Source organism: Petaurus breviceps, unplaced genomic scaffold (assembly GCF_028583685.1).
Source record: "Petaurus breviceps papuanus isolate PSGF00001 unplaced genomic scaffold, PetGlider_PUasm1.0 207, whole genome shotgun sequence".
Taxonomy (NCBI): Eukaryota; Metazoa; Chordata; class Mammalia; order Diprotodontia; family Petauridae; genus Petaurus; species Petaurus breviceps.
The window spans coordinates 15,633,358-15,660,166 of NW_027185850.1; the positions used below are offsets into that span (position 1 = coordinate 15,633,358).

General features: G+C 40.2%; 1 protein-coding gene and 1 pseudogene across 1 annotated transcript in view; both read left to right on the plus strand.

The window, feature by feature from the left end:
* Nucleotides 1-15,949, plus strand: part of LOC138164920 (cytochrome P450 2J2-like) — a 34,248-nt gene extending 18,299 nt beyond the window's left edge. The window contains exons 6-9 of the mRNA XM_069092885.1: nt 2,977-3,112; nt 8,603-8,790; nt 11,119-11,257; nt 14,553-15,949. Coding sequence (XP_068948986.1) covers nt 2,977-3,112; nt 8,603-8,790; nt 11,119-11,257; nt 14,553-14,734 — 645 coding nt within the window. The 3' untranslated portion in view covers nt 14,735-15,949. The remainder of the gene's footprint in view (nt 1-2,976; nt 3,113-8,602; nt 8,791-11,118; nt 11,258-14,552) is intronic.
* A 1,773-nt stretch (nt 15,950-17,722) lies between these two features.
* On the plus strand, nt 17,723-19,054 carry LOC138164916 (HLA class II histocompatibility antigen gamma chain pseudogene; annotated as a pseudogene).
* Nucleotides 19,055-26,809: the final 7,755 nt, after the last annotated feature.

Here is a 26,809-nt window from a genome sequence, read left to right on the forward strand (position 1 = left end):
TTTTATATAAAAGATTCAGAAAAAAGCATAAGTAAACCATTAAAGACTCTGATTAAGGTCAAAATGTTTACTGATGACGTGAAAATGTTATTTATATTAGTAGTTTTTTTTGTTTTTATTATTAGTAATAGTATTCTTAAAACTCTTATCATTACTGAAAAACTGTGGAAGAAAAGTTGGGACTGAATTGTATATAATGAGGTGATTCTAAAAAACAAAATTTGTTGGGAAAATGGTGAAAGAAGAAAGTATCTCGTCCAAATGGGGCGTGAAAGAAAGAATGAATAGAGAGAAAATGGGTTGGGGTGGAGGGCTGGTAATATTGGAAATTTACTCTCACCTGGATTGCAGAGGAAAGAATATATATATATATATATCTGAAGGCATTTTGAAGTCCTAGGAAGTTTTAGAGAGGTGAGAAAATTAGGCATTAAATTGAGGAAAAGATTTTTAGAATAGTGTATAGATTAAATTTAGGAGGATCAGGTGAATAGATTAAGGAGGGACTTTTAGAGGGGTGGCTAAAATAATAAATGAGAGGGTAACGGAAGAAGATAAGGTGACAGGGATAGGATGAAAAGAGAGACTGAGAAGGAAAATAGTAAAAATAAGATGGAGGGAAACTCACAATTTCAATATAATATAAAATATAAATTTGAATGTGAATTAGGAAAAATAATGATAATACTAATTTGGAAAAAAAAAAAACAACAAAAGTTCGCGAATAGCAAAGGAAATAATAACGGTGTGTGGAAAGGATGTTTAGCAGCACCAGATCTCAAAGTATACTGTGAAGCATCAGGAATCAAAAATATATGTACTGACTAAGAAATAGAGGGCTTAACCAGTGGGATTAATTAGGTAAACAAGAGCTTCTGGGATAAGAACTCACTAACTGACAAAGACTTCTGGGAAAACTGGAAAACAGTGTGACAAACTATGTATGGGGCAGGGTGGGAAATTTATGGCCTTGAGGCCACAAAAGAGGCTTCTAGATCCTTGGGTGCCACCTTTTGACTTAGTCCAACTTTTACAGAACAATTCCTTTTATTAAGGGGATTCATTCTGTGAAGTTTGGATTCAGTCAAGGGTCCACACTTGAGGACCTAGAGGGCCACATGTGTAATTACGGTCTCAGGTACCCATTCCTGAAACATCTTGCACCATGAACAAAGATATGATTAATATGGGTGCAGGGTTTAGACAAAAATGGTGATGCCACAAGCAAATTAAGAGAGGATAGAATGGTTTACTTGTCAGATTTATAGAGGAGGGAAGAATTCATGACCAAACAAGAGATAAAGAGCATTATGAGATGGAAAATGAATGATTTTGATTATATTAAATTAAAAAGGTTTAGTACAAACAAATCCAATGCAACCAAGATTAGTAGGAAAGCAGAAAGTTGTAAAATGATTTTTGAGCGAGTATATCTGATAAAGGCCTCATTGCTAAAATATACAGACAACTGAAAAAATTGACAAGAATACACATTCTTTTTGCTTTGTGAAGGGCAATTGGGGTTAAATGACTTGCCCAAAGTCACATGGCTAGTGTGTCAAGTGTCTGAGGGCAGATTTGAACTCAGGTCCTCCTGACTGCAGGGCCAATGCTCTATTCACTGTGTCACCTAGCCACCCCACATTATTTTCTAATTGATGAATGGTCAAAAGATAAAAAGAAGTAGTTTTGAGATGAAGAAATCAAAGTTGTCTATAGTCATATGAAAAAAATGCTCTAAATCACTATTGATTAGAGAAATGTAAATTGAAACAACTCTGAAGTACCAAATCATACTTATCAGATTTGTTAATATGAAAGAAAAAGCAAATCATGAATGCTGGAGAAGATTAGGAAAAATTGGGACAATGATGCACTTTTTAATGAGGCAATTGGGGATTAAGGGACTTGCTCAGGGTCACACAGCTAGCAAGTGTCAAATAATTGAGCTTGAATTTGAACTCAAGTCCTCCTGACAAGGTTTGGGGCTCTCTCCACTGTGCCATACTAATGCATTGTTGATAGAGTTGTGAACTGATCAGTCATTCTTGAGAATAATTTGGAACTATGCCAAAAACAATATCTCTGCATACACTTTGATCTAAGCAATATCACTAGTAGGTCTATATGCCAAAGAGATCATAAAAAATAGAAAAGAACCCATGTACAAAAAATATTTATAGAAGCTCTTTGTGTGGTGGCAGAGTGGGAATTGAAAGGATGCCCTTCAGTTGTTAAATGGCTAAACATGTTGTTGTATGAGAAATGATGAGCAGGTGAATTTCAGAAAGTTCTGGAGAGACTTACCTGTGCCTATGGAAGGTGAAATGAGCATAGCTATGACATCGTACACAGTATCATCAATGCTGTGAAGTGATCAACTATGATTGGATTCACTCTTTTCAGCAATGTGATAATCCAAGACAAGTCCAAAAGACTCATGATGGAAAATACTATTCACATCCAGAGAAAAAACTGATGAAATCAAACGCAGATTGAAACATACTGTTTTCGTTTTAAAAGTTTTTCCTGTTCCATGCTTTTCTTCCTTTTGTTCTGTCTCTTCTTTCACAACATGCCTACTATGAAATCATGTTTTACATGAATGCACATATAAAATCTATGTCGAATTGCTTACCGTCTTAGTGAGGAGGGAATGGTGGGAGGTATGGAAAATTTGGAATTCAAAATCTTATATAGAAAAGATTGTTAAAAATTGTCTTTACATGTAATTAGAAAAATAGTATTTTGAAGAAGAAAAATAGGAGCTTTCATTCTTAGGAAGAGTTACTACATTTTGGGGGATTAAAGGGAAGCCCAGGATCTGCCACCATGACCTTTCTAAAGCTCCATTGAGTGTGCAGTTCCTCATGCTTGGAGGCAGCCATAATTATTCTTTTTTGGATTAACTAACTTTTGCTTTTTTATATTTTACTTTATATATATATATATATATATTTATATTTTATATTTAAGGATAACATCCATTCTAGTTTTAATGAAAAAAATTTAGTCTTCTGCACTCTGGACCTCTTCTTTGCTGGAACAGAGACAACATCGACCACTCTGAGGTGGGCACTGCTGTATATGGCCCTTTATCCGGAGATCCAAGGTACAGTGATGATGCCAAGCTATGCACCCCTGTAGAAGTCTGCCAATAAGAGGTTCCATTTATAGAGAGCTTGAAAGTTCGCCAAACACTTTGCATAAATCATCTTCTTTCAATTGTCATTGGAATAGAGCCATGATTTCCATTTTTCATAATCATGCAGACTCCTTTTTAACATTAAAATTCCTTTCAGTTCCCCATATGATGGTAATTGGTGGCTATGTGTTATGAGAATGGGAATCTGAAGATCTTCCCTACCCCCTGGCCCTTTGATAGGCTTAAGTGACTCTGAGAACCTTCCCTGATTTGAAAATATACTCTGCCCCCAATAGGCTGAATGTGGTCACATGGAACCTGTGGCAGGAGGCTTGTTTTTCAAGAATGCCTACACCTTGTTACTTTCTGATTGGGTAGTGTGTCAAGAGGGTTATTACATTCTCTGAGCCAAGGGAAGGCTATATGTACCCTGCTGTGAGATTTTGCTTTGGGACTCACTTTGGGAAGAGTCATGTGAGCTGGCCAGATGAGACTCTGGGAAGCCATTGAGCCCCCGGCGTTGAAAACCCAGATGTTGGGGCTTCCCTCTCTGGTAACTAACTAGGTATGGATGTAATGGTCAGACAGCTGGAAGCCCTGGCTGCTGATCTGTTTCTCTGTATTTTTTTTGTCTGCTTGTACCTTCTGTTTGTTTTCTCCGAAGTTTGGGGTGCTGACCTTTTCCCCCTGAACTAGGTAAATTATATATATTTAATTAAAGCAAGGTCATTAACCCATTTTGTGTTGCTTTACTTTAGAAAAGCAGATCTAAGAACCTGTGCTAGCAGCCATCCTGGGTATGCTAGGGTGCTTGCTGCTACACTATGGCACTAGAGTGAGCACAGAATTTGGAGTCAGGAAGATGTGAGTTCAAATTCTGCTTCAGGCACTCTTTTACCATGCCACCCTGAGCAAATCACATATCTTCTTTGAACCTTTGTGTCCTTCTCTGTGAAATTGGGATTATAATAGACCTTGCCTAATAGGATGTTCTGAGGATCAAAAAAGTTAAAAAAAGTGCTTTGTAAGCCTTAAAGTGTATTTAAATACCAGACATTATTTTATTATTATAAATTATTATTTTAGTTTTTTAAAACCATTTTATTGAAAAGTTGTATGTTAACAAAAAGTAAAACTTTTAAATGTGTTTGTATTCAATTAAATTTGATAAATCTCCATAGATTTCAAAATAGAAATACTTAAGTGAAGGATATGTCATGGATTCAATCTACAGAAGTTCATGAAGTCTTTAGATTTAGATTTGGAAGGTATCTCAGAGGCTATAAAATCCAAACCATCTCTTGACAAAAAAAAAAAGTGATACCAAATGACCCTCAGTCCTCTACAGTCAGTTCCTGCTTCTACAATGACCATGGCAGAATGATGAAAAATGGGTAAAAAATCACATTATTGATAAATATTAACTTAGAGATAAGCTACTCTAATATTTATCTTACTTGTAATTGCTATACATTATGTATTATATTAACATATTTTATGGTTATAAGCATAGTTATAAGCTACTTTAAATGGGTGATCTAACCATTGCCCACAAATATACTATTGTATGAATTCATGAATTCTGAAATTGCCTTATCTGATCTCCATCTATTGACATTCCACCTCTGCCTCTGTCTTCCTTGACAGCCAATCTCATGACTCCTCAGTTCCCGCCCAAATCATCACCCTTGCCCTTGCCACATTCTCCTCCTTTTTCCATCTCGACCCCTTGGTGAACCAGTTTAATCTACACTTGCCCCATTATGGTATCATCCATCTTGCCCTGTCAAGCCTCAGGCTTGTATCACTTTCACCATCACTGGCCATCACTCTCATTCATGCACTGTTAAGCGAAGGTAAGGAAAATCACAAAACCAGACTGACTGTGTCCACTATAAATTTATCTTACATAATTTCATAATTATTTCTTCAAGGCATTTCCCTAATTAACTAATTTTCCTATTCACTGCAGCAGATGTTCCAAACTTTCTCATCCTGTCTTGTGGGAGCATGGCTTCCTCTTCCCAATGCTGAGAAATTGCCCTCAAATTTTATTGCGAATCATTATATACATATGTATGATATTTTTCTCCAATTACATGTTTAAACAATATTTTTGACATTTGTAAAAGTTTGAGTTTCAAGTTCTATTCCTTCCTCCTTTCTTCTCTTTTCCTGAGATCATAAGCAATCAGATATAGCTTATACATGTAGACTCATGTAAAACATTTCCATATTAGACATTTTTACAAGAAAAAATTAAATGAAAAATGAAAGGAAGAAATAAAGTGCAAAATAGCATGCTTCAGTCTGTATTCAGACACTATCAGTTCTTTCTCTGGAAGCAGATAGTATGCTTCATCATTAGTTCTTTGGGATTGTCCTGGATCATTGCGTTGCTGAGAATAGCTGCATCATTCACCATTCTTCATCATACAACATTGCTGTTACTGTCTGCAACATTCTCCTGGTTCTGTTAACTTCACTTTGCATCAGTTCATTTTATGGCAAATCTTGAGGCCATTCCCCTTAAGCTCCCTATTCTCCCCTCCTTCTCACCTCATATGATCCAGATGCCTTCTCCCCCTACTGCAGCCTTTACCCATATCTCACATGAAGATGTGATCCTTCTCCTTGCCAGGGTCAACTCTGTTAGATGTAGAAGTGATCCCATTCCATTCCATTTTCTTTACCAGATTGTTGTCTGCCACTTTCTCCTTTATCTTGAATCACCCCCCTATCAGTTGGTTGCTTCCTTGCTAATTACAAATGTACCCATGTCCTGAAAAAAAATCATTTGATCCATCCCCACAAACTATTGTCCCATCTTGGCTCTTCTTTTTGTGACTAAACTCCTTGATAAGGCCATCTGGAAGAAATGCACCAGCTTCCTTTCATCTCACTCTTCTTAATTCTCTAGTCTACGTTCCAATTTTATAGTTCAACTGAAACCACTCTTTTCAAAATAACTAATCATCTCTTAATTGCCAAATAGAATACTCTTTTCTCAATTTCCATCCACTTAGACCACATTGCCAATCACCTTTATCTCCTTGATATTCTCTTCTCTCTAGACTCTTGTGACACTCTTTCCGAGTCCTCCACCTATCAGTCGGACCACTCCTCAGGCTCCTTGGCTGGATTTTCGTCCAGGTCACACCTGCATCCAAGTCACATAGACAGTTTTTCCAAAGGGTTCTGTTCTGGGCCTTCTTCTCTCCTCCTTCTATACCAGGGGTGGGGAATCTGTGACCTCAGGGACACATATGGCCCTCTAGGTCTTCAAATGTGACCCTTTGACTAATCCAAACTTCACAGAGAAAATCCCTTTAATAAAAGAATTTGTTTTATAAAATTGGACTCAGTCAAAAGGCTATACTCAAGGACCTAGAAGGCCACGGGCAGCCTCGAAGCCACAGGTTCTCCACCCCTGCTCTTTACAATTTCACTTGGTGATTTCACCTACTCCTGTGCATTCAATCATCATCTCTAATAATTCTCATCATTCTTGTCTATTTATCTATCCATAAGCTATCTGCTGACCTCCAGTCTCTCATCTCCACCTACCTATGGCATATCTCACAATGCATGTCCTAGAGACATGTTAAAACTTGGTATGTACAAAGCAGAACTCGATCCATGTCCCCTACACCTTCCTTCCTTCCTACCTTTCCTATTACTATAGAGGACAATAGCATCCCCCAGGCCCTCAGTCTGGAAACCTAGGAGTCATCCACAACTTTCCATTATCTCACTTCCCTCTCCATTTAATCTGTTGTCAAGACCTGCTTATTTCCCCTTTGAAATATCCCTTGAATATTTCCTCTCCTCTGACACTATTCCCACCCTGGTCCAGAACCCCATTGCCTCACACCTGTATTATTGCAACAGCCTGTGGCAGGTCTGCCTGGCTTAAGTCTCTCCCCACTCCAATCCACCCTCCTTCAATCACCAGTGAATGATTCCCCCACTCAATAAACTCCAGTGTCATACTATCACCTTTAGAATCAAATACAAAATTCTCTGTTTGGCAACTAAATCCTTTAAAAACTACCTCATCCTATATTTCCAGTCTCTTTACACCTTATTCCCTGAAACCAATTCTTTGATTCAGTGACACTGGCCTCTTGGCTGTCCCACCAACAAGACCCTCCATCTCTTGGCTCTGGCATTTTCTCTGGCTGCCCCCTTATTCCTGGAATGTTTTCTCTCCTTATCTTTGCCTCCTGACTTTCCTGGCATCCTTCAGTTACCGGATAAAAACCCACCTCCTGTGAAAAGACTTTCCCAATCTCCATTAATCTTAGTGCCTTTTCTCTGTGATTATCCCCAATTTATCCTGCAGGTGTCTTCTTTGCATGTTTCCATCATTAGACTGTGATCACCTTGAGGGCAGGGAATTTCTTTTGCCTTTCTCTTTCTTCTCAATGTATAGTATAGTTCCTGACACAGAGTAGGTGCTTAATAAATGCTTGTTGACTTGACTTGAAATACTTTGTTTCTGTCAACATGGGTCATCACAGATGCTTTGTCAGGGCTAAGCTGATGGAGGGAGCCAAATAATCTTTCTTCTAAAATTACCAGCCTATTTTTTTTCAGAACTGTCTTCTACAACTAGTTGACTTAGAGACAGGGATCATTGGACACTAAATGTAAAGCTATATAGAGAAATATAATATACATAAATAAATTTAAGGATCTTAGATCTTAGAGACAGTCTAGTCCAGTGGTAGGGAACCTCTGGCCTCAGGTGCCTTCTAGGTCTTTGGGTGTGGCCTTTTGACTGAGTCCAAGTTTTACTGAATAAATTCTTTTTCTTAAGGGGATTTGTTCTGTGAAGTTTGGATTAATCAAAGGGCTGCACTTGAAGAACTACAGTGCCACATGTGGCCTGAAGGCCCCAGTTTCCCCACCTGTGGTCTAGCCTGATCTAATCTTTTTAGAGATAGGGAAATGAGGTGCCAAGGGTTAAATGATGTGACCACGGACACTCAGATAGTGAGGGGTAAGGATGAAATCTGAATCCAGGTCTCCTGTCTCAAACTCCATCATGCTTTCCTTGGAACCATATTTCTGGATGTTTTCCCAGAAACACACTTCCTTATTTTCCATGAATCACTCAAGTTTTCTAATCAAGTCAAGCCTATTCTAGGCTATAGGGATTGGAAACTTTGGTAAAGTGTCATGCTGAACTTTCATGCAACTGCAGGTGTGGATCTTGTTCTCCTACTTGTTCAGAGAAAATTCAATGGGAGGGGAAAGAAAGCCCTGAGTTCAAATCTACCTCCATTTCTGTCTAGTTCCATTTCATCTATAAAATGCAGATAATTATTGTACTGTTTTGCCATTTTGGTGAGGATCAAATGGGATAGTACTTGCAAAATGTTTTGCAAACTTTAAAACACCCTTCATATGTGAGTTATTATTTGGGTCCCCAAAATCTCTTTTTCTTTCCAGGCAAAATACAAGCTGAGATTGACAGGGTGATTGGCCAATCAAGGCAGCCCACCATGACTGATAGGGAGAATATGCCCTACACTAATGCAGCCATTCATGAAGTTCAGAGAATGGGGAATATTCTTCCTTTCAACGTGCCTAGGGTGGCCATAGTTGATACCACAGTGGATGGATATCACGTTCCAAAGGTAAACTGCTTTTTCTGCCACGAACCTGAAGGGTCTCCATGGCTTGCCTGGAGTTTGAGGGTAGAAAAAAGTGAAACAAAAATATATGCTGTAGAACAAAGGTTTTTGGACTAATGTGCATGAATTTGGTCTTTAAAAATATATTTGGATTATTTTCATATAATTGGAATTTTTGTAAGTCTGTGCATATTATTTTGTACTTGAAAAAAATTATTCTGAGAAGAGGAGCATAAGCTTCACCATATGACTGTCAGGCTCTAATCCAGGCTGCACCTTTCAAAGAAGTCATTTTAAACCCTGGAGACTAAATGGAAATCACGATGAAAAGAGTCACTTTAACAGCTCCCAGATTCCTAGAACTCCATCACCTCCAAAGAATTGCCCTCATATCCATAAACATTTCTCAAGACCTACTATGTGCCAGGCACTGTGTGCTAAGTGCTGCTGGGCTTTAGACTTGGGTTTTCTGACCGAAGTTTCATTTATTTTTTCATTTAATGAGTTGATCACTCTGTGTAAGACTCTATGAGGAATACAGAGTCCAATAATGAACCTAGAAATAGATGCTATTTGTGTTGCATTTCAAGGTTGGCAAAGTACTTTGGAAACATCTCAGTTGGTCCTCACAACATATCTGGGATTGAGGGGCTGTTATCACATCCATTTTACAGATGAGAAAACTGAGAGAAGCAGAGGGAAGTGACTTACCCAGGATGACACATATAGTGAGTATCAGGTATAGGTATTGGATGAGTCAGGAGGAGGAAGGGCTCATGATAGGATCAAGCAATCACAGAAGAGAAGGTGATCAAGCTGAGCTTTGAAACACGGATGGATGAGATTCAGAGAGTCCAGAGAGATAAGAAGGAAGGAAACACTTTAGGGAACTGGAGTGAGTTGGGCTTGAGGGTTAAAGAAGACAATGTAAGTGTGGAGGCAGAGGACAAATTGGCATAGTGGGGAGGGTATTGAACTTGGCGTCTGGAAAATCAGGGTTCAGATACTGAGCTGTGTGACACTGGGCAAATCACTTAACCCCTTTGTGGTGTAAAATCATGGGGATGGCCTCTGGGTCCCTCCCATATCCAATACCATGATTTCATACATCCTGGGAAACAGAGATTACTCCCAAGATGTAGTTTGAAGGCCATGTTTGTTCTAGGTTCTCCAGGCCCAGAGACAGGGCCACACCTGCCCACTCATACAAACAGAATTCCAGAAGGCCTAGGCACACATACTTCACTGCCTTCTTCTCTGCCTCCATCTTTGCCTAACCCTCTGAGTTCCTCCCATGCGGACAGCTCCTTCTAAACATACCCAGGTGTGTCTTTATAGTTAGACACAAGGAAACTGGAGGTTCCAACCCAACAAGGCCCAGTGGATACTGACCTGGAACTGGAGTCAGGAAGATTTTGGTTCAAATCTACCCTCAGATGCTTTCTGTGTAACTGGACGAGTCAGTTCACCTGTCAGCCTCAGTTTCCCCATGTGTAAAAATAAGAAACTTTCTAGCTCTAATTCTATAATCCTTTATTTTAACCAACCTATAGTAAAGATTTTGATTGAACTCCCTTATCTCTAGTCCCATCAACCTTTCATGGTATCTGACATTTCTAAGCATCTTTTCTTACAGGACTTCTGAAGGAATTTATTGATTTAAGGCACATTGCTATCTGAGAAGTTTACTCATATACAGCCTAATTAATAAGTAGGCATTGGTAGGATGTGGTTCTAGATGAGGCAGAGGCCAGATACCCAATGCTACTGAGTATCAACCTTGCCCCAGAGTGGCAGCTAAGAATAAGGCAGTTTGGATTCATCTCCCCCTTTTGCCCCTACCTAGGGGACCTTGAATGAGTCTACTTTGACATTTCATAGTTTACTTATCTGTAAAACAGGAGGGACCAGATGACCTCTACAATCCCTTCCAATCCTAAATTTATGACTTTCTAAGGTGAGATTTCTTAACTGAGGTCCATGAACTCATTTTTATTTTGTTTTGTTTGTATCATGATGGTTGCATTTCCATATAATTGTTTTCCTTTGTAATCCTAGGTTTTTTATTGATTCATTTTAAAGCATGACTGAGGAGTCCAAAGGCTCTGTCAGCCTTCCAAAGAGGTCCTTGACCTCAAACATCTTGGGAGCCCCTGCCCTAAGGTGTCTTGAATTCTATAACAGGTTTGGCTACTAATAATCTGTGTGGCCTTGGATTGTTCTTGGGCCCCCTCTCCAGCCCTCAATTCCCTTTTCTGTAGAATAAGAGGGTGGGCCAGGCCCCTTCCACCTGAAAGTCTCTTAGACCCATTTCTTTTCTCTTGTTTCCAGGGGACCATACTGATGACTAACTTGACTGCCATCCACAAGGACCCCAAGGAGTGGGCCACCCCAGAAACTTTCAACCCAGAACATTTTCTGGAGAATGGACAATTTAAGAAGAGAGAGGCCTTTCTGCCTTTCTCAATAGGTGAGTCACACTCGGTAGGCGGTGGGGCCCAAGGCCAAAGGGCACCAACCATTTTAACATTGAGAATCGTTGCAGATTCTACTTCCTAAACCCCACAATCATATGATGCTGCATAGAGTCGTCACATTTATTTCTTGGGAAAATGCATCACAACAAAATTTAAAGTAGCAGACCTTTGGATAGCTTGTTAGAGCCTAAAAGACACATGGCTTCCCTTTGCAGTTTCACAGTCACCCCATGAGGTAGGTAGTATAGCTGCCCATTTTACAGATGAAGACACTAAGCCTCAGGGGAATCATGTGATCTGCCGACAGTCACAAAGTTTGAAATATCTGAGATGAAATCACCCCAGGTCCCTGCACTCCGTGCACTATGTCTCCTGGATGTCAAGGTGCAGCAGGCTCAGCTTATTTTATTCACCACCTGAAACCATTTGAAAATAACATTTATAACCCAGTCTGCAAGAGGTATGGCAGATGTCTGACCCTGGGCCATCTAAGGAGTCAGAGGGCTGGTTTGCATTTTTTTTTTTTTTTTTTTGTTGGGGGAGGGCAGGGCAATTGTGGTTAAGTGACTTGCCCAAGGTCATATGACTAGTAAGTGTTAAGTGTCTGAGGACGGATTTGAACTCAGATTCCTCTGATTCCAGAGCCGGTGCTCTATTCAGTGCACCACCTAGCCGCCCCTGGTTTGTATTCTTTAAAGAACAGCTATGCAGTTGAAATGAAGAAAGTTTTTTCCTCAGGTCCAGTTTTGCCTTATAGTTTTACAGACTCTTGCAAGGATTCTAGAATACCCACAGGCCTAGCCAGTGCCCACAAACTCTGGTACTCTCCCCCTGGGTATCCTTGGGAGACCTTACTTAAACCTCCTAGACCTCAGTTTCCTCATCTATTAAATGAAAGGGCTGGACTAGGTGGAAAATTCATTTCCTTCCAACTTGGAAGCCTTGAGCTGAGAGTTCCAGGAATTTAAAGAAAGAGGATCCAAGTGCTAGTTGTTCCTCTTCTTCACTGTGTGACCTGTGTTGCCTCAGCCCCTCTCTGGGCCCGTTATTTCAACTCTAATAAGTGAGGAGGATGGGGTTGGTGGCCTGGGAGGTCCCAACACCCTCAAATCTGCGATGTTCTGATCCTAAGAAAATGCAAAACGATTTTAGTCAGGAGAAAGCCCTTGCAACTGGAGGCAGCCTCAGAGCTAAGCCTTGAAGGAAGGTGGGGGTTCAAATGGGCAGGAGGGAGGAGAAGGTTCCGACTAGTCTGGGGAAGCGGCCTGTGCAGAGGGAGGGAGATGGGACCAACAAGGTCCGAACAAGCTCGACAGCCTCATTCATCCCTCTTGGAGGCAATATGGTCCCTTGAGGATTTCATTGGGGGATTCCTTCCTTCAGGGCTGGTTCTCCATGACTTCTGAGGCATCAAATTATTTTTATTTCCTTCACTTACAAACTTACATTTATAAAAAATATATTTTAAACATTAAAATTATTTTTAAATTAATACAGTTCAAAATTTATTAATAAATAATATTTAATTGTTCTATAGGTTTAAATTTTTAAAAATTATTAAAATATCTTTAGATTTGATTTAATATAATATATAGGTAATTTCTACGTTGTCCAAAGTGTTTATCATCCCTATGGGGGAATCTTATCATCTTCTTGTTATCCTTCACCTGAAACATTGAAAAAGGTTCCTAAGTGAGATTGTTTCATGTCTCTCCTCAAACCTATCTATCTTCCCCCCAGCTGCCACAATGATTTTTCCTAAAGTGGAGGGAGCTCTGACCCTATTCTCCCCTGCCCTCACTTCTGCTCAGTGAGCTTTGGGGGTTCCCTATTGCCTCTAGGATTAAATATAATCATTCTGTTAACCCATTATTGTTTCTATAGTACCAAATAGCCGGTTTGGTCAGCTCTTGTCATGGCACTGAGGGCCTTAGTAAACAGCCTTAGTCTCTTGACAGCTGAACTGGCCCCTTCTCCCATCTGAATTTATGTGAGCGTCCTGGGAAAGGCTCCCTGGAGAAAGGAGGGAGGACATTTCCTTCATGTCTTTGGAAAAAGAGACCAGGTGTTCAAGATTGGTTACGAAGCCTATGGGATTTGTTCAATTCTTTCTCCTTCCAAAGACTCCTCCTTCAGTCTCCTTGATTTCAAGTCAAATTGGTTATAAGAAAACACCCACTGCCCATCACAGTCTGTCCTCCTTGGTAGGAACTGCCAGAGTCAGGTGGGCACTTTCTCTTCTTCCTCAAGTCATAGAGAGCAGCTTTGAGCTCTAAGAGCCTGTGACTTGCCCAAAATCATGCAGCTAGTGAGTGTCAGAGGAAGGACCCAAGCTGGGTTTTTGAATCCAGGATCAGAGGTTTTTCTATGATGCTAATGGGAGTAGATCACTACAGTAAGGCTCAAAAGGCCCAACGTGCATTATCCCTTTCAGTCTTCATAGCACCCTAGTGGGGCACATGCCAATATTTTTGCATTTGATAGATAATAACAATATTAATTGGAGTAGTAGTAATAGTAGTAGTAATAGTAGTAGTGGTAGTAGTGGTAGTAGTAGTAGTAATAGTGGTAGTAGTGGTAGTAGTAGTAGTAGTAGTGGTAGTAGTAGTAGTAGTAGTGGTAGTAGTAGTAGTAGTGGTAGTAGTAGTTATAATAATAACTAGCACTTATATAGTCCTTTGATGTTGGCAATACATTTACATGTTTACTCTCTAAGGTCAGTGCTATGATTATCCCCATTTTACACATCATGAAACTGAGACTGAGGGCAGTTATGTGATTTGCCCAGGGCCACTCATCTAAACAGCATGGGTAGGACTTGAACTGAGGGCTTCCTGACTCCTGGTACAAATTTCTACACTGAAGCCTCTTGGCTTAAATTAGGAGAAGGGACATATTTTTGCTAAGGCTAAACAAAGCAGGATCTTAGATCGAGACCCCTTGGAGGCCACATCATCCAGCTCCATCATTTCACAAATGAGGAAACTTGGACCCACTCAAGTTAAGGGACCTTTGCAATGACACACAGCTGGGATCTGAACCCAGGCCCTCTGTTTACAGATACAGTATTTCAAGTCATCAGATGCATGGCATGGTGGAAATGGTGGCTGGCATGGAGCAAGGAAAGCTTGGGCTCAGATTCCACCTCTGACCATTATTAGCCTTGTGGCTGTGGACAAGTCACTGAATAACCTTAAGGCCCATCCCAGTGCTAGGGTCTGTACCCTGACCTACTGCCTGTGCTGAGCATTAGTGGATTCACTGCTTTCTCGTCTCCTTGCCTTTCAGGAAAGAGGGTCTGCCTGGGAGAACAGCTGGCTCGGGCCGAGCTCTTCCTTTTCTTCACTTGCCTGCTCCAGAATTTCACGTTCCGGGCTCCCCCAAACACCGAGCTGAGCCTGGACATCCGAGTTGGCTTAACCGTCTCTCCTGCCTCCTACCAAATCTGTGCCCTTCCTAGAGTTATGTAGGGCAAGCTAGGCCTGAGGGTGGTCTTCCACTAGTTGTAGTAGTAGTAGTAGTAGTGGTAGTAGTAGTAGTAGTAGATGACCTGACCCAAGGGAAGACCTGGAACTCTTTGTCTTCCAAGATTCTATAAGCTGCCCTTTGGAGCTTGGGTGGGAAAAGGGAGGGAAGTCAAGGGTGGGAGAAGAGGATAGAGAGACAAATAGGGGTGGGGAGTAGCTGTAGCCCAATCTGAACCTTCCTGCTCACAAATAAAGAAGAGGCATTAATGTCATCCAAAGGAAAGCTGGATCCAAAGAGTCCTTGCTGGATTTGGAGTCCAAGTTCCTGGGCTCAAATCCCAACCCTGCCACCTACTAACTAGGAGACCTTGGGCAAGTCACTTCAGCCTCAGTTTTCAATCTCAAGTGAAGAAGAGGAAGATCTCTAAGATTCTCTTCAGCTCTAAATCTAAAACCCTGTGATGCTATGAACAGAGAGCCAATGCTTTTCTTCTCCTACCTCAAACAGTGGGAAGGCTTCAGAGAGTTTAAATGAGTTATAGAATGTTTCCACAGGTTGATGAGGACAATCCTTATAGACTGTAGACACCTTGTGGGTAGGGACTATTTTCTCCATGTCTTTGGATCCACAGCATCCAGCCCAGTGCCCAGCATGGAGAAGCAGTCCAGTGAATACTGCTGATCGGTTCATCTCTAAGCCACTCACTTTCATGTTCATTATTCCCTTTGACTTTCACAGTCAAAGTGAATTCATCAAAGTCACAGTGAAAGATGAATTCATCCATCGATGAGCCAGGTTCCTCACTCCTATTAAAGCCTTGCTCTAGATGCTAAATCATAATCATTCCACTATTAATTATAGTTTACAGAGGGCTAGGAATGCCCGCACCTTGAGCTTTGCTAATCTGTTAAAGCTCTCTCTTCTTGTAAAGTTTCCCTGTTCTTTGCTGATGTGCTTACACAAGGTAGATTTCCAGGCTGACAAGGGCAGTCCTTGGAATGCCCCAGCCAAATCAGAAAAATTCAAACACCCATGTGAAGCAATGTGATCAAAGTACCTCATCTATTGCTTATGTTCCTCTTTCTAATGTTGATCCATTATATCTATAAAAATGCTCAGTAAGTTAACAATGGGGACCTCCTACTAAAAGACATCACCATGGATCCATTTTATTAGCAAATTGCTAGCCATTGCTAATAAACCAACCATGCTTGGGACACTTTTGCTTCAATTTCTCTTATTTGTAGATGTTAATCATGACCACAGCTATCCTCTAAAGTGAGTAGGGGTAGGCTCAGTTTCCAGATGGGGAAATGAAAAGGAGTTTAAGCTGAAAATAAAATAGCATTCCCTAGGAAAATGAATGGTGGTAACAATCTCTGTCAGTCTTTTGAGGTAGAACCAACAATCCAATCCAAAGTGACTTCATATTTCTCTGCATACCTTTACAATTCACTTCAATTCAGTGAAATGAGTTCAATTCTTCAAGCATTGAATGAGCACCTACTGTATGCCAGGCACTGTGAGAGCTGCTGATGATAGAACATCAAAATCAGAAGTGGAAAACAGTGCATGATGTTGGTTTTCTCTATCAATCCCTAAACAATAGTCTGCAAAGTGAGACCCATGCCCCCCAAAGGCTTTCTTAGATGATCATTTGTGATGTGGAAAGAAATTATTGGAACGTCCATCTATCTCTACTTTAATGAAATTTAAGAAAGAAATGAAGTTTTTGCTAACATTTAACATATGTTAATATTGAGTGGTAGCCTCCTCCCTTGGTGCACAAGCCATATGTAATGAAGGGTTGGAATCACCAAATACAGAAGTAGTTGATGGTCAAGTTATCACAGGTTATTTTACTTTGGGGATTCATTTCTTTAACAAATTAAGCACTTGTTAAAGACATATTGTGTGCCTTATCACCTACTGCTGTGCCAAGACCTGGGTATAAATGTCACATTGACAAGCATTTATTTAGCACCTGGTATTTGCTAGGTATCATGTCATGCACTGGAAAACATGGTCCCTTTCCTCAAGGAGCTTACCTTCTAAAAGTGGAAACAACATGGTAATAACTATGTATATATAAGATATTTACAAGGTAAATGAGTGGTAATCTCAGAGAGAAAAGGCACTGACAGCTGAGGTTTTGGGGTACAGAAGCAAGAATGGCCCCTGTACAAAGGGTATGATTTGAACTGACTTTTGAAGGTAGCCAAAGGAACTGAAACATAAAAATAATGTTTCTCAAATGAGTATCAGCCAGGGCAAAGGCGATGAGTTGGGAGCTTCTGTGTGATGTACCTGCTTAAGTGAATTTATCTCCTTTTCACTTAACTGACCATCACATAAAAACTTGCCTGCCAAGAAACCATAGATTGAAGATCACACTAATGCTGTGATTCACCAGTTAACTACCTGAAAACAGCCAAATTGATTATTTCTGTAGTAACTTTTCATCAGACCATTTAATCCAATGAGACATCAAAATATTCAAAATTATTAACATGATTAGAAATACAGATCCTCATCGACTATTGCTAATGAAAAACATTTCCCTACACTGTGGGTAGCTAGGTTGCATAATGGAGAGTGCTGGACTTGGAATCAGAAAGACCTGAGTTCAAATTTGACCTCAAATAATTACTAGCTATGTGACTCTGGGCAAGTTATTCAAACCATTTACCTGAGTTTCTTCATCTATAAAATGAACTGGGGAATGAAATGGCAAATCACATCAGTATCTCTGGCCAGAAAATTCCAGATAGGGAGGGGGAGGAGCCAAGATGGCAGAGAAAAATCAGAAAGTTGCATGAGCTGTCCATAGATTTTCTCAGAAACAGTGATAAATTAAGCCATTAAACAGATTCTAGAACAACAGAACCTACAAAAAGATGGAGTGAAGAGATCAGACAACCCAGGAGAACAGAGCAAATCAGACAAGCAGCAGCCGAAGTCTCTGTCAGGGTAAACCAACTACAAACACCATGGAGGACCAGTGAGACCTCATCTCCAACCATGAGCAGCAGCCCATTCTGGGAAGAAGTGCAGGGGGACAACAACGGTCCTGCAACCAGGGAGCCTTTTACACGGGCTTCTCCGTGTTGATTGCCCTGCTCATTGCTGGACAAGGTGCGACCATCTACTTTGTGTACCAGCAGCAGGGGAGGTTGGACAAACTTACTGTCACTTCCCAGAATCTACAACTCGAATCTTTGAAGATGAAGCTCCCTAAGCCCTCCATTCCAGTGAACAAGCTCCGAATGGCTATGCCCCTGCTCATGAGGGAGCTGGAGCCCCCGAGCCTCCCATCTGTGGACTTGACCAAGATTGGAAATAATACCAAGGACCAAGTGAAGTACCTGTTACTGCAGTCTGACCCCAGAAGGTCTTTCCCTGAGCTGACCCAGAGCTTCCAGGACAACATGAAACAACTGAAGAAAAACATGGAGGCCAAGAGCTGGAAGGATTTTGAGAGCTGGATGCACAAGTGGTTTCTGTTTGAGATGAGCAAGAAGCCCAGTGAATACAAGGCTGAAGAAAAGACTGAGCTTTCCCAGAAAGCTCCCTTGGAAGGTGAGGAGCTGATTTCCTCTGGACTGGGTCTTCCTAAGCAGCAATGATGTAAGAGAAATAAAAACTGCAAGAGCTAATCAAACAGTCCCACACCTACAAACTGCATGGCTGCCTCTTGAATGCTCCATTTACCCAACCCCAGGATCCATCCATCTGTCCATCCCTTCCTTGTCTCCTTCTCCTGCCCCTCTTAGTCAGAAATTCCAAATCACATTTTCTCGGGGGCTCAGGTTTGACCCTCAACTTGATACTCAGGATTGAACCACTTGCCTATGAACAAGGGGAAGGGTTGGGACAACCAACCTGCTCCCTTGACCAATGATGGGTAATTGAATCCCCCCCACCCACAGCCCTCCAGAGCAGGCACCAAACAATCTACATTCTGGGGTGCAGGGGAGATGTAATCAAGTCAAACAGATCAACTTCCCTTCTCCAACCCAAGACCCTTCATTCCACAACCTACTCCTGTTTCTCTGTAGCAGTATACAGCAACCAAGCTTCTTAATCACATTAAATGGGGAAAAGTTGGGAAGGGGTGGGGGATGTGTGGGCAAATTCCTTTCCTTTTTCTTGAGTATTACTGTCTAGCTTATGCCTCCCTCTCACCCCAACATCCTCCAAGTAAGAAAGCTGTCTTCATTTGCTATCTCATCTGCTTGTAAGAAACAGAAATTTCACATTAAAAGAAAACAAGGTAGGAAAGGTAGGAAAAAATAAAACAAAGTAGGAAATGGAAAAAAAAAGATGGAGTGAAAACAGTTTAAGATAACTTGGAGGGACTTCAGGGAAGATCTGTCTCAGTTGGGTAGAAGGAGAGCACAATCCAATGCAGGTGGTGTCCAAGCAAGCCAGTGGGAGGCCGTTAACCACAGCTCAGATCAGCAATTGAGGACCCCCACTTTTGGCTCACCAGGCCAGTGGCAGAACAGTTCAGGGGTGAGGCCTCTAGCCCCTGTGCAGAAGGCAAATTGCAAGCCCTAGCACTCAGGACACAATAGGCACAACTAGACTCGTTTATCCCAGCACAGTGGGCAAGCCATAAGCAATTGAGGCCCTGGACTATAAAATCATAGACCAGGCCACTGACCCACAGCACAAGAAATTCAAGACAGTGCCAACTTTTCCGAGGATCAGAGCTCAACTTTAAAAGTCATGGAATAGTCTATAATATGAGTCAGAAAGGGAAACAAACCCTGACCATAGAAAACCTGTGTGGTTAAAGGGAAGGTCAAAACCCAAACTCACAAAAGGACAACAATGTCAAAATGCCTACATGTGAAACCCAAACAGGGAATATGAGTTGATCTCAAGTCCAAAAATCCTTCTTGGAACAGCTCAAAGAGGATTTAAACCTTGAATAATGGAAGTAGAAAAAAAAATGGGAAAAAAAAGAGAGGTGAGCAAGAAAGAGTCAACGACTGGGAATAGGAAGGACAAAAATTGACTGAAGAAAACAACTCCTTAAAAGCAGAATTTTTGAAAAGGAAAAAGTGTTAAAAAACTAACTGTAGAAAATAATTACTTAAAAATTAGAATTGAGCAACTGGAATCTAATGACAATGAAAGAACATGAATCAATCAAACAAAATCAAAAGAGAAAGAAAGTAGAAGAAAATATAAAATACCTCATTGGAAAAAACAAGTCGCCTGGAAAATAGATTCAGGAGAGATATAAAGAATTATTGGACTTTTATTAAGGGGATTATTTCAGTAAAGTTTGGGTTCAGTAAAAGGGCCATCCTTGAGAATTTAGAAGGACTGATGTGACCTTGAGTCTGCAGGTTCCTGTAATGCTAATGGAATCTGCAGATCTTCCATGCCACTTTTTATTGGCAAGTAAGCAGGTACTTAGCACCTTGTATCAAGTTAACACCTTGTTTAAGCTATTTAATTAACACAGTAGTTTACGCCTCTGGAGGAAGTTGCTAATGTAATGGGAAGGGGCAGGACAGGGAGGAGCTAATACATATATAAGGAAAGGCACAAGCTGGACAGAAAGATTTTCCTGGGGTAAGCATCCTGGAGGCAGAGCAGCTGCTTCCAGGGACAAAGAGAGAGAAATTTCTTTCAGTGAGCATCTGGAGGCTGGACCTTATGCTGAGAATTTTCTTCTCGTGAGACCTTTCCTCTGGGAATTTCTGCTGAGAACTTCCAAGAACCAGACTGAGGAGCTACTGTGAGTGAGAGAGGAGGATCCCAGCTTGAGGGGCCCTGTTCTGTTGTGAAGGCTTGGGAATGTGGGTGTTCGCTGCATTGACCATGTGCACCAACTTCATGGTTACTGTAATGACTTTGGATTTCTGGTTTTGGGACTTGGTTTTCCTGTATTTGAATAAAGGCTTTGGTTCTGCCCTCCACGTAGAGAGGCTGTTACATTATGTGATTCACAACTATACCAGCATGTGAATATTGCATTATTGTTACAGTTCCCCACCTGTGATTAGCAGTTTCTACATTAAAGGAACAGAGGACTTGAAATATGATACTCTGGAAGGCAAAGGAGTTTGGATTATAACCAAGAATCAACTGCCCAGCAAAGTTAAGCATAATCTTTCAGGGGAAAAGATGGACATTCAATGAAATTGTGGACTTTCAAACTTTCCTGATGAAAATATCAGAGCTGAAAAGAAAACCCCATCTTCAAATACAAGACTCAAGAGGAACATAAAAATGTAAACAGCAAAGAAAAGAAAACCTTGTTGTTCAATAAGGTTAAACTGTTTACATCCCTACATGGATGATGATGTTTGTAACTCTTGAGAAATATCTCTGTTAGGGCAGTTAGAAGGGCTATGCATAGATAGAGAGTATGAGTATGAGCTGACTTTGATGTGATGATATAAAAAATGAGAGGCTGTAAAAAAGGATTGTACTGGAAAAACAGGAAAGGGGGAGACAGAACAGGGTAAATTATATCCCATGATGAGGCAGAAGAGACTTATTACAGAAGAGGGAAAGAAGGGAGGAGGTGAACATTATTTGAACCTTGTTCTCCTAAGATTCAGTTCAGATAAAGGATAATATGTACACTAAGTTAGTATAGAAATTTATCTCACCCTTTAGGGAAGTAGGAGGTGAAAGGGGAAAGAAAAGGGAGGGGTGCTGTTAGAAGGGAGGGAAGATTGAGGGAAGTGGTGATAAGAAGCAAAACACTTTTGAGAAGGGACATGGTAAAAGAAGAGAAAAATTATAAAAGGGAGGAAATAGGATGAAAGGAAATACTCAGCTAATAATCATAACTGTTAATGGGATGGTATAAACTCTCCCATAAAATGGAAATAGCAGAGTGGATTAAAAACCAGAATCCTAGAATATGATGTTGATAAGAAATACATTTGAACCAGAGAGATACACAAAGTGTAAAGGTAAAAGGCTGAATCAGAATATATTATACTTCAGCCCAAGTAAAAAAAGCAGGTGTAACAATCCTGATCTCAGAAAAAGCAAAAGCAAAAATAGATTTAATTCAAAGTGATAAGGAAGGAAATTACATCTTACTAAAAGGTACCATAGACAATGAAGTAATATCAATTTTGACATATACATAACAAATGGAACAGAATTCAGATTCTTAGAGGAGATGTTAAATGAGTTACAGGAAGAAATAGACCACAAAAGTGTACTAGGGAGGGACCTCAACCTACTCCTCTCAGAACTAGATATACTTAATCACAAGATAAAGAAGAAAGAAAAGTTAGATATCATAGATCTCTAGAGAAAATTGAATGGGGAGAGAAAGGATAAAAATAAATATTTTTCTCAGCAGTACATGGCACATACTCTAAAACTGATAAAGACTTAGGGCATAAAAAATAACCTTACAGTCCCATGCTGAAAGACAGAAGCTTGGATGAATCTTTTTTTCAGATTGTGATGCAATAAATACTAGATGTAATAAAGGTCAATGGAAAGATAGACTAAAAAATAATTAGAAACTCTATAATCTAATGCTAAAGAATGAGTGCATCAAACAACAGATAGAAACAATTAATAATTTAACCAAAGATACTGATGATAATGAGATAGTATACCAAAACTTTTGGGAAGAAGCCAAAGCAGTTTTAGGGGAAATTTCATATCTCCAAGTGCTTACATGAATAAAATAGGAAAAAAAAAGACCGATGAATTAACCATGCAACTAAAAAAAAACTAGAAACAGAGGAAATCAAAACCCTCTATTAAGTACCAAATTAGAAATTCTAAAAATTGAAAGCTAGATTAATAAAACTGAAGGGAGAACAATAGTTTTTTTCTCTTTTTTCTAATCTATTTATTTATTTTTATTTTTCCATGTTCATTTCCACAAGATTTTGAGTTACAAATTTTTCTCTTCCCATCTTTCCCCTACACTCACTCCAAAATCACAAACTTACTGAATACCCCTTGCCCCAAGCTATTCTCTCTTATATTCCCCCACCATGTCCCCTAACTTTCTAGTAGGACAAGATGGATTTCTATACCAAAATGCCTGTCTATCTTATTTCCCAGTTTCAGGTAAACACAATTTTTTTAAACATTTGTTTTTAAAACATTGATTTCCAGATTTTTTTCCCTTTTTACTTCTTCTGTCCCCACCTGCCTCCAATGGGAAGATACAATTCAATATAGGTTGCATGTATGTAGCTATACAAAACATTTCCATAATAATTATATTGTGAAAGACTAACTTTATTTCTTTCCATCCTATCCCAATCCCCACTTATTCTATTTTCTCCTTTGACCCTATCCCTTTTCAAAAATGTTTGCTTCTAACTAGCCTCTCCCCTAATCTGCCCTCCTTTCTATCATTCCTCCTCTTATCCCCTTCCCTCCTATTTTCCTGTAGGGTAAGACACCCAATTGAGTGTGTATGTTATTCTTTCCTTAAGCCAAATTCAATGAAAGTAAGGTTGTCCCTTTCTCTTTCACCTTCCTTCTCTTCCCCTCCATTGAAACTGTTTTCTCTTGTCTCTTTTATAGGAGATAATTTACCCTAATCTACATCTCCCTTTCTTCTTCTCACAATATATTCCTCTATCACCTCTTAAATCCATTTTTAGATATCATCCCTTCATATTAAACTCATCCTATGCCCTATGTCTATGTATACATCTACATACATATGTCCACATGCACATATATATTTATACACACACCCTCCTATACATACATATATATATATATACAAACACACATATATTCCCTTCACTTATCCTCATACTGAGAAAAGTCTTATGAGTTACAATTATCATTTTTCCATGTAGGAATGTAAATAGTTCAACTTTAATAAGTTCCTTATGATTTATTTTTCCTGTTTACCTTCTCATACTTCTTGTATTTGAAAGTCAAATTTTCTGTTCAGCTCTGTTTTTTCATCAAGAGTGCTTGAAAATACTGTATTTCATTGAATGATATATTTACCCCTGAAGCATTACACTTAGTTTTGCTGAGTAGATGATTCTTGGTTTTAATCCTAGCTCCTTTGACCTCTGGAATATCATATTCCAGGGCCTTCGATCCTTTAATGTAGAAGCTGCTAGACCTTGTGTTATTCTGATTGTGTTTCTACAATACTCAAATTGTTTCTTCCTGACTGCTTGCAATATTTTCTCCTTGATCTGGTACTCTGGAACCTGGTTATAATGTTCTTAGGAGTTTTCATTTTGGGGATCTTTTTCAAGAGGTGGTCAATGGATTCTTCAACCTCTATTTTGCCCTCTGATTCTAAAACATCAGGGCAATTTTCCTTGAGAATTTCTTGAAGAATGATTTCTAGGTTCTTTTTTTGACCATGGCTTTCAGGTAGCCCAATAATTTTCAAATTATCTCTCCTAGTTCTATTTTCCAGTTCTCTGGTTTTCCCAATGAGACATTTCACATTGCCTTCTATTTTTTCATTTATTTGGATCTGTTTAATAGTATCTTGATTTCTCACAAAGTCACTAGCTTCCATTTGCTCCAATCTAATTCTGAAGAAATGATTCTCTTCAGTGAGCTTTTGAGGTTCTTTTTCCATTTGGCAAATTTGGCTTTTTAAAGCATGCTTCTCCTCACTGCATTTTGAGCCTTTTTTGCCATTTGAGTTAGTCTATTTTTTTTTTTAAAACAATCGGGGTTAAGTAACTTGCTCAAGGTTATACGGTCAGTTATTTCTGGGTGTGGTGCTAAGTATCTGAACCCAGATTTGATCCCCAGGTCATCCCAACACTGGAGCCAGTGCTCTTACGTGCTGAGCCACCTGGCTGGCCCTAAGCAATTGGGGTTAAGTAACTAGCTCAAGGTTACACGGCCAGGTGTTTCTGGGTGGGTGCTAAGTGTTGGAGCCCAGATTCGATCCCCAGGTCATCCCAACACTGGAGCAGGTGCTCTTACTCCCTGTGCTACCTGACCTCTCCCTAGTCTATTTTTTAAGGTGTTATTTTCTTCAGTCATGTTTCTGACTCTCTTTTCATGATTTTCTTGCATCATTCTCATTTCTCTTCCCATTATTCCCTTCATTTTTAAATTTGGATTTCAAAATCCTTTTTAAGCTCCTCTATGGCCTGTATACAGTTCATATTTTTCTTAGAAGCTCTTGGTACAGGATTGCTGAATTTGTTGTCTTCCTCCTGTTACATGCTTTGATTCTTTTTGTCCCCAAATAAGGAATCTAAAGAGAGGTTGCTCTGCTTGCTTTGCTTCCTTTGCTTGCTCATGTTTCCCCTCAATTATTTGACTTTTGAGCTTTTTGCCACAGTAGAACTCTGCTTCCAGAAAGGAGGACTTTGTCCCAAATCACTGGGGTTTTCTCAGCTGCCAAAGGTATTGATTGGTTGCCCTCTCTAAATCCTCCACCAGCTCTGGCACTTGGTCAGGCACCCCAGGACCTCCACCCTAGACAGCGATTCAAGATCTAAATGGGTTAAAGCAAGAGCAATTACTGCTCAGGATGGTCCCACTACAATCTGCAGGCCATGAGCTCTTAAGGAGCCATGCAGTGGTGGCCATTGTGCCTCAGCTGCTCCTCCCTATGGGGGCAGAGGCCAGACTGCACTCCTAGATCCACTGTTCCCACAAAATCCACACTGACCTCTCACTTAGCCTTTGGCATTTATGGGTTGATAATTTTGTAAACTGCCACAGCTGCTGGTGATCCACTTTCTTGAAGTCCCTCCAGCCAGGGCTGGTCGTGGTGCCCTGGGGCTAAAACTGAAGGCTCATACTGGGCTGGGTGCTGCTCCTAGCATAGTGTGATGGACCCTTCCTGCCAGCCTGCCGGGCTGCCTTCAGTGGGAGATTTGATTCCCTCTGTCACTTTGTGGGTTCTGTAGCCCAAAAGTTTGTTAAGAGTCACTCTTATAGGTACTTGAGATGGCTATTTGGGGAGCACACAGTTTTCCTTCTTTTATGCTGTCATCTTGGCTCTACCCATGAGTTAGTCTATTTTTAAAAATAATTGGGGTTAAGTAACTTGTTCAAGGTTACACAGCCAGTTATTTCTGGGTGTGATGCTAAGTATCTGAGCCCAGATTCGATCCCAGGTCTCCTGACTGTAGGGCCAGTGCTCTTACTCACTGCGCCACCTGGCTGCCTCAAGTTAGTCTATTTTTTAAAGTGTTATTTTCTTCAGTATATTTTTGGGTCTCCTTTAGCAGGCTGTTGATTTGTTTTTCAGGAATTTTTGCATAATTCTCATTTCTCTTTCCAATTTTTCCTCTACTTCTCTTATTTAATTTTCAAAATTCTTCTTGATCTCTTCCATGGCCTGTAACCAGTTAATCTTTTTCTTGGAAGGTTTTGATGCAGGAGTTCTGACTTTGTTGTCTTCTTCCCATCCCATGCATTGATCCTTCTTGTCCCCAAAAAAAGTATTCTGTGGTCTGTTTGTGCTTCCTCTGCTTGCTCATCTTGCTAGTCAATTACTTGACTTTTTAGCTCTTTGCCACAGTAGATCTCTGCTTCCAGAATGGAGAGAGCTTTGTCCCAAATCACTGGGGTTTTCACAGCTGCCAGAGCTATTAGGAGGATGCCATCTCTACAGCCCCCACAAGGTCTGGCACACTGGCCACACACCCCAGGACCACCACCCCAGACCAAGATCCAGATGCAAGCAGGTCAAAACAAGAGCAATTACCCTCTAATTGGTTGCTTCATCCCCCTATGATCTGAAGGCCATGAGCTCCTCAGGTAGCCACATGGCAGCTGCAGCCCCTTATGCCTCCAAAACAATCTTTAGGGCCAGATCGATTTACAAGTGAATTCTACCAAAACTTTAAAGAACAATTAATTACAATATTATATAAGCTATTTGGAAAAATCATCAAAGAAGGAGTCATACCAAATTCTTTTTTTTTTTTTGACACAAATATGGTGCTGATGCCTAAATTAGGAAGAGTCAAAACAGAGAAAGAAAATTACAGCTTTATTTCCCCAATGAATATTGATTCAAAAAATTTAAGCAAAACACTAGGAAAGAAATTATCTCAATTTATTACTAGGATAGTGCACTATGACCAGGTGGGATTTATATAAGTAATGCA